At 35.9% G+C, this 8,964-nt stretch overlaps 1 protein-coding gene across 1 annotated transcript; it reads right to left on the bottom strand.

The window, feature by feature from the left end:
- Positions 1-812: 812 nt before the first annotated feature.
- LOC107939038 (far upstream element-binding protein 2) lies at positions 813-6,989 on the bottom strand. Its single transcript, XM_016872324.2, has 7 exons — positions 6,640-6,989; positions 5,829-6,184; positions 5,210-5,395; positions 4,965-5,066; positions 4,801-4,872; positions 4,599-4,715; positions 813-2,313 (listed from the first exon to the last, which is right to left on the bottom strand). The coding sequence occupies exons 1-7, from the start codon at positions 6,851-6,853 to the stop codon at positions 1,078-1,080; spliced, it is 2,283 nt and encodes a 760-aa protein (XP_016727813.2). The 5' UTR covers positions 6,854-6,989; the 3' UTR covers positions 813-1,077.
- Positions 6,990-8,964: the final 1,975 nt, after the last annotated feature.

The raw sequence follows: 8,964 nt of genomic DNA, 5'->3' as shown, positions 1-8,964 counted from the left end.
GTTAAATCATTTCGAACAAAAATTTTAGGTTAAATTATATAATTGATCATCATACTTTTTTAATAAGTAATTTAGTTTTTTTTTCTTTTATGTTTGCATTTTTTCTGTTCTTTTTTTATTTTACTTTTTCCTCTAATTTCCTCCGTTTTTTCATTTTTGTAATGTACTTTTTTTTATGTTTTCTATTAGTTAAAATTAAAGGGGAAGAAAAGGAAAATAAAGAAAAAAAATTAAATTATTCAAAAAAGAAAAGTATAGAGATTAGTTTTAACAAATAGAAAATATAAAAAAATTATGTTAAAAGAGATAAAGAAAGGAGAAAAACAAATGGAGAAAATGAAAAATAAAGAGAAGTTAAAAGAAAAAAATTAATTTATTCAAAATAAAAAAAATATGGAAATTAATTGTCAAATTTAATCTAAATTTTTTGTTTAAAATAATGATTTAACTTGTAATGTTAGTTTATTATTACGTCATTAATAATAATTAGTGACTTAATAATATAAGTAATTGAAATATAATATTTTAAACATAAATTACTAAATATAATTTATATTTTACCCGTAAAATTAACCGAATATAGGTATATGTATTTTGTTTAAAGTATAAAATTTTTAATATCTTAAAACATTAGATGATACGTTCAACATGTTGACAAGCCTGCGGTCAACCTTCATCGTATCTTTGCTTCTACAGGGTGATATTTGCAACTACGGGGTAATTTGATGTCCGTTGTGGTGCAAGCATGAAATAACCGAAACGTAAAACGTAAAACGTAAAACACAAATATAAATAAATAATTCAAACGACTGTAAACGTTTCAAGAGTAATATATTAAAATTTAATAAAACAAACATGAAGGAACCAACATCATTAGTAACAAAGTTAGCTAGCATTTGGTTGGCAATCTTCGTCGAACAAAACTAAAAAAAAAAAAGAGAAACTAGTTGCAGTAGCGCCAAAAGTAAACAATAGCTAGAAGGCCTCAAAAACAAAATAAAACACTACCTACAGAATGTCGGGTACACTCATGACTACATTAACCAACACAACAAGACATACAGGAAGACAGCCATGTCAACGCGGTGCAGCATACATCTGGGTGGAATCATACTGCGCATATCCAGGTTGGGGGGATACTGTTTTTCCATACCCAGCAGGTGCACTACCTGGCGCTGCAGCAAAACTACCAGATTGAGGAATAGACTGATCATAGGTAGACTGAGCTGCTGTTGTTTGAGCATAAGTTGCTTGGCCACAGGCTGGGGGTGCACCATATGTTGCCGCAGGCGCACCACCATAACCAGAATCCTGCGCCCCTTGATACCCAAAACCTGCATTGTTAGGAGCCTGTGTCTGTTCAGAGTAGCCTTGTTGTGATGGTGGGTATTGACCATACCCAGCAGCGCTACTTGCTTGTGCATAAGCAGTTGGTTGACTGTAACCAGGAACAGGCTGGCTACCTGGCTGCGGATAAGCCTGGCCACCCACAGCTGGAGGCTGACTGTACCCATCACTAGGTGGTGCAGAGCCATATGGAGGATAGCTTTGTTGCGTTGGCCCACTTGATGCATATGCATACTGCTGCTGTGGAGGCACATTTGACCCATATGACTGAGCAGTTGGACCTTGATATGGTACTTCTCCAGGTTGATTGGCAGGAGGACCATATGTTTGGGGTCCTTGTGACTGCATGCCATAAGATGGTGGCTTGCCATATTGCTGCTGAGGGGCATACCCAGGTTGAGGACCTGGCTGTGCATATCCTGGCTGAGCAGATCCATGCCCTCCATAAGGATGCTGAACTGGGGTATGATTTTCATACTTCTCTTCATATCCATGTCCGTATCCATGCTGGGGAGCAGCTTGCGAATAGGGTGGTGGATGCGCATAATCTGCTGGACCACGAGGCTGTCCATAATTATAACTCAACTGAGATGGAGGCGGCCCCATAGCTGGAGCAGGTGAGGGACCAGGTCCATGACCAGGAATTGAAGTCAAATGTGGGTTAGAGACCCCCCCTTGCCTGCTGTAGTAATCATAACCTCCACTCTGAGGAGGTCCCTGCATGCTATGAGGCCTCTGCTCCCAACTAGAACCAAAGTTGCTCCTTGGAGCCATTTGGTGAGAAGGGTAGCCACCATAAGGAGGTTGATAATGAGAGTTATGAGATGGATATGGTCCTCGTTGCTGATAATCATATGATGTCTGAGGAGGATGCCCCCGGGGTCCCCACTGAGGTGGACCACTGTTTCCCCGAGGTCGATAGCCTTGCTGATTGAAACCACCAGAAAGAGTTGATGGCCTGACAGTCTATCCATTAAACAAAATAATAAGTTAGATGAGAAGGAATTTCATTCACCAATTTTGAGGGGGAAAATCAGAGTAGAAAATAACCCTCAATATCGTGCTTAACCATGTTAAACTAAACAAAACAGGAAAACAGGGTGCTAGAATGCTAGGAAACCTCTTGGTTAAAAATAAAAGCATATGCCAAACACAGCATTTATGACGAAACCAATGATAATTTGAACTAAAACAAGAAATAAGCAAGATGAGAGGTAATTCTGTTGAATCATATCCTTATTCAAACTTTTTACGAAGCAAGGAGATAAAAGAAAAAATATATAATCACTTATTTGACATACTAAATTTCTAGGCAGACAAATCTCACCAACCTGTATTGGCCTCCAAAACATGGCACCAAAAGAACATCAGACCTAACAATAAACAGAATCTAAAGTGTAGAGATTAAATGCTAGTTAATAATTATAGACAAGAATATGGGATTTCATGAGCTAACCAAGATTAAACTGAACCTCATATCTTTCAGGCATCTTGAACTACAACAAGGATATGCCAAGACTTTCACATAAGATCATGTCATCCAAGCGATGTAGCATGACATAAACGTAACATCATGTCAATTCTTCTTCTGACCTTATTACTTACGACTACAGTACATCATCACTATACACATTAGAGGACAAGTATCATATTTTCAGCATATCACAAACAACATTCAAGACGGTACTGATCCAATATACATTGCAGACATGACCACTTCACCAGGTGTACTTCTTCCAACACATCTCATGCATAGAACATGAAGGCCGCTCATGCAGTCTCACTACATTATTATTTTTAATTTTCAAGTCTCAAAGCAATCTTACCAACTATTAACATCTTGCAATGTGAGTTTAATGCCAGATACCTCTCTTCAGTGGATGAAAGGAAATAGTGGTTGTCTATTGCTACACCAAGAAAGCAATGCTGACCCCAGGGAAAAGGTACCCAAAATCTGCAGATTTTAAAGCCAACGAATTCGAAATCGGCACCTTCAACATAAATAAAGCATGGCAACCGGCATCTTGGATTGAATATATTATCCTCCTAATAGCATTCAAGTGATGTTGGCATGGATCATTCACACTCTTGTTCAAGGAAAAAAACTCACTCCCAGAGAAAATCCTCAGTCGGATTACAATGTGTCATAGAAGAAAATGAAGTTAACTACAACTGATTGTTTGCTTTGGCAAATCCATTGGAGATAGATTTGTACCCACTCAATTATATACAATATGAGACGTGCTGTTTGATGTTTGCTAAAAGAGAATTGTCTATACACCAGTACAGAAGTTCATAAACTCCACAAGCAAAGTTAGAGGGTTGCCACATGTCTTACTAGGATATAGTTAAGAAAGTTAATTAATGCCTATAATAATTAAATACATGACAATATTCTAGCCCCTTCTGGAGTTTAAAAGCTTCGCTAGCAGTATATGTAGTCCTCAGCTAAAATCCTATCTCATAAAGGGCATATTTTATTTGTGAAGAGAAGGAAAAGGATCACACACATCCAACTTTATATGCATGTTCTTAAAACAATATCATTTTATCAGAATGTCTGTGATCCTATCAACTGTATCTTGCACATGCTGAGAATAACCGTATATTTTTAAGTTACAAGCACAACCAAGCCTCTAGACAACAATCTAAGCAATTCCACTAATTCACGTCTATTAAATCTAGAAGGAAAGCATGCAAGAAAAATCCCAGCCCACACAACAGCAATATTTTGCTCATGACATGTTCTTAAACAGCCTCTTAGATGCTTTTAAGCCATCAGCACAGAAATATAATTAAAATTGGATGCTCCAAAACAAAATTCAACAAATGATCAGATTGGGAGATCAAAGATCACCTAAACTTATGTCAATTCCCACTCCAGTAACCCTGCCTGCCAAACCTACCAGGAAAGCATGCAAAAAAAACAAAAAACCTGGAACTACACAAGCAATAGTATTTTGACAGTGACATGCTCCTAGCTAGCCTCAGACGTATCCTGAATGCTTTTATGCCATCAGCAAAAAGACGTAATTATAATTGGATGCACCAGAACAGAACTCAACAAATGAGAGGATTCAGAGATCAAAGATAACATAAACTTAGTTCATTGATAGCAATTCAAACAAAGTCAATCTAGATACTTTAGCTCTTGTAAGAAAATATTCAAAATAGATAAACTCACAGGATGCAATTAAAATACCATTAGAAAATTACTTATGCAGAAAATGATGCAAGGTAAAAAAGCAAACCTGATTCATAACATCTTTCATCATTTCTCTGGCAATCTCAATTTGCTTCTTATCCCCAGTTACCCTCACTGTCCTTTCTTTTGATCCATCCCCTTCTGGGAGATGTTGAGGTATCAACTAAAAAGATAGTAAATTGTCAGTCCTTGCAGGACCAGTTTTGCAAGAACTCCAACCCTGAAAAAGACAAATAAACATCAACTACCTGAATTCGAGCACCTGACTTCGTTTGCAGTCCTTTTATAGTTTCCCCACCTCTACCAATGATTAAACCAACCTGAAACAGGTAAGGTAACATACACCAGTAGGAATAAGACTAATGCATATTTGAATAAGAATTATGACGCCTGAACTCAAAAAATGATTAACCTTCTCATTTGGAACTTGTATCTCAATTTGATCAGCAGCACCAGCAGCCTGAGTGGTAGCAAGGCCCCTAGCTACTAGGGAAGGAGAACCCCCAGCATCAGCCTGACGCAAATACAAACATTAAGTTAATGCAACAAATGAAGGATATTAATTTTGACAGTAGAGGGGGAAGGGGAGGGACAGGGTAAATAATGAAAGCATGGAGCTAGATATTGATTAAACAAATTTCAGAGACAGCATACAACCTCTGCTATGACAGCATTTATAAGCTTCTCAGCCTTGATTATGCTGCTCAAAGTCCCTATTATTTCTACAGGTCTTGTAGGAGCATCCCGATCAGCATCTGCATCCCTCATGATTTGAATTTTTGCCCCAGAGTTGTATTGCAGATACCTTATAGTATCCCCTGCCTTGCCAATGAGAACGCCAACCTATACAAGCATGCAAGAAATAAAAATCACAGAACAACATGTTCCGCAATTATGAAGAGGGAGTAAGGCATTGCTTGGATTACAAGATATTTTTGGAATGTGTGTACACTGAAAAAGGTAGACGTCACCAAAGAAAGAACAATAAATGCAGATAAAACATTAAAGGTAGTTTAGACACATAATGAGGGGATTTTTATTAAAAAATGTAATTTAATAGATGACATCCACCTTAAGAGAGAAGAATAAAAAGACCTACATTATTGGGAAAAAAAATTTAAAAAAGGATTGTCTATTTGACACGGGACCAAACAGATTATAGTGCAAAAAGGGATTGTTGAAATGTTTGTTGAAGTAACTACGAAAAAATCAACTTCAGTTTACACCCAGTTCAAACAATTTACAATGAGACAGCCTAAAATTTTGGCCAGCATACCTTCGCATTAGGAACCTCCATTTTGCGCGTAATAGTTGTACCATCATCAACCTCCTGCTGAGGCAAGTCATCAGAAGGTTGCTTATTATCCTCTTTAGCAGGTTCTTGACCGTTATCTGCCTCAAAACTCTCAACTTTACCTAACTCAGCATCAGCAGTTTCAGGATTATCTGCAGACTGCCCATCTGTTTCCTCTGCAGTTCCTTCATATTGCTCAGGTTTTACAGTTTCTTCAGCCTCCTTTGCAGGAGAATCACCATCCTCTGCTTGCTTGTTAAGCTCATTTTGCTGCAAACCCTCCTCTTCCTCCTTGGCAGGTTCATGCGATTTCTCAGCTTCAAATCCATTCTCACTGGCTGTTATTTTAAGCATAAAGACCATGGAATCAGAATAGTTAGATATGCAAAGCAATAAAAATATGAACTAGCCATAAACCATGTTTTGTTTTGATATCACTGTTGCTATTTGTTTTTGCTTTCTGCACAAAATTGGAAAGGGAAAAAAAAAACAAGGTGTTCACTCATAGGCTCCATCAAATATTGGCTCTTGATTTTAGCAATTTTTAAACATGTAAAAATAAATGATAGAAAAAGAAAAATTAGTAAAGTAACAACCAAGCGGAGCCTTAATCTTCTCACTTCGTATTCACCTAGCACATAAAACTCGCAATTCCTGAACATCTTCAGTTTTCCAAAAAAGCTGTTTTACCATAGAAAAGTTTCAATTAACCCTAAAGCTACAATCATTTAAGCCCTCAAATCATTTCCTAATATAGTACATAAACCCCAAAAAAAGGGAACATGTTCATTACCCAAGCCATCGGTTTTATCGTCGTCGAGCCTAGGGCGTTTTGCCTCGGACAAATCAGATGGTGCAGCATCGTTATCTTGGGCATCAGGGTCTAAAGCAGAGTCCCGAGGCATGTTGTCGGCATGGGGGTCGTGGGGCTCAACATCCTCGAGTTTTCGCTTAAGATCGGAAGGGACGGGGCTGGGTGCAGGGGCTACGGCCTCTTCCTCCGCCATCAAAATGTACGGAAAAGGAGAAGTAATCTAGGGTTTGGAGAAAAGAGCAGAAATAGCGAAGAAATGGAAGTGTTGGATGAGGATGCTAGTGTGTAAGAGATAAAAGATCGTGTTTGTATGTCATGTATTACATTAGGGTTTAAGGCCAATTTATAGCTGCAAAATATCACATTTCACATTTCGCAATTTCTTTTATTTCTTTGGCCCACTCTCCAGTCTTCTTTTTATTTTCTTGAAAAAAAAAATCTTTAGGTGTGAGAAAATATTTTTGTTTTTCTTTATTTCCCAAAATTGGATTTTTTATATTTAAATTTAAATTATTTTTGTTTTTATTTATCTGTTTTTTAAATTTTAAAAAATAAACTATTTTTTAAAAAGGAAGAAGTTTTCTTTAGTAATTTAAATAAATAATAATAGAAAATAATTAAAAATCAACACCTGTCATTTTTTACTAAATTTTTTTGTGAATCCCTAATTTAAGAAGCTATAAATAGGCAAATAAATTTGTTAATTTTTTGCAATAAACAAAAATAAGTTATGATGTTTGTTCTTTACAGTATATCCTACATAATGGTTGCCAACTTATTGAGATTTGAAGGACATGTAGCCCAAAGTGTAGTTACATTAGAGTATTCTTGTATTACTTAGCTTCGCAACAATATGAGTATAGGTCCACTTGACGAGAGAATCCTGCTTTAATTAAGGGGCATTGATTTCTATCACACAAGTCAAATTGAGAGAGTTACTTACATTTTGTCATTCTTATCCACTCTGATTAAACGATGGAGACCGAAGACCCATATGTTTCATCCCTTATACGGCTAGGCGATAATAAAACTGGAAGATGTAGCATTGCTAACAAGGCTTCTAGAAGACGAGCATATTGTGATGGGAAGCTTTGAATTTAATCTACAAGATAACCTTTATGCAAAGTTCAGAACTGATACAAACCTTTCGGTGGATTTCAAATGGCACCAAGTGAAGTTAGATTAGTTGAAGAAGTGACTTAGGAATCTCCTAGGGAATTCAACATCCATTTAGATCGATTGCCATGCTCGAGCATACATTCTTCACCTAATCGGAGGTGTGTTGATGATAGAAAATCCTGGCAACTTAGTTCATACCTTGTACTTCCCATTTTTATCTAACTTTTAAATTGTTGGTACATATAGTTGGGACCCTGCCATTTTACCTATATAAAGCATTGTGCAAGAGGTGTAAAGTGCGGAGTAAGGAAGTGAATGGATGCCTTGTGATTTTACAATTGTGGAAGTAGTATCAACTTTTGCTCATAGACTTCTACCATCTAAACCTTTTAGCTTCCCACTAGCCAGAAGGTAAGTAGAACCCTAAACCATGAAATCAATGTTTATAGCCTAAATGTCTTATATTTGTAATAACATTATGTAATTTAATAGATAGTCTAAGTAATGTGATTGTACAACATATAGGAAGGTCGATTTGGTATTGATACAATAAGTAATTCATAGGAAATCAAATGATTTGGTATCGATATAGTACTATAGATGTGAATTAAATGTTAAATGAAATATGCGAATTAAGTTTTTATGTTATGTTTGTGAAATCATAAAAAAGATTTTGATATGTGAATGTGAAAGTTGATTAGTAACTATATGTGCTAAAGTAAAAACTATAAGTTATCAAGTTAATTTAAATGATTTTATGTTTTGGAAATAAATTAAAAGTTTAAGTATGTTAGTGAAAGAAACTGTATGAATAAATGTTATTATTAAAAAATAATTAAATTGTAAATATATAAAAATGGTAAGATTGAATTCAATTGAGTACTTACTAAGTTATTCATGTAGTTGAACACATTTATTTTTAAAACGTGCAGGTAAAAGATAAAGTTAAAAATGAATCAAGGATTGTAACTTCAATTTGGATCACATCACTCAGCAATCTCCAAGGACAAGTTTTGGTATAAAAATTTTGGACTTTAGAATGGCATGTACTTAAGTTTAAATATGGTATTTGTATGTGCGTCCTAGTGGAAATACTTGATAAATTTTTTAATATTATGTTAGCTTAGTGACTTGGTTAATTTAGCAACTTAATGACTAAATATGACACATATTGCTCTAGTTATC

This window comes from Gossypium hirsutum, chromosome A13 (assembly GCF_007990345.1).
Source record: "Gossypium hirsutum isolate 1008001.06 chromosome A13, Gossypium_hirsutum_v2.1, whole genome shotgun sequence".
Taxonomy (NCBI): domain Eukaryota; kingdom Viridiplantae; phylum Streptophyta; class Magnoliopsida; order Malvales; family Malvaceae; genus Gossypium; species Gossypium hirsutum.
The sequence above is the reverse complement of the archived record's forward strand: the minus strand, read 5'-3'. Positions and strand labels throughout refer to the sequence as shown.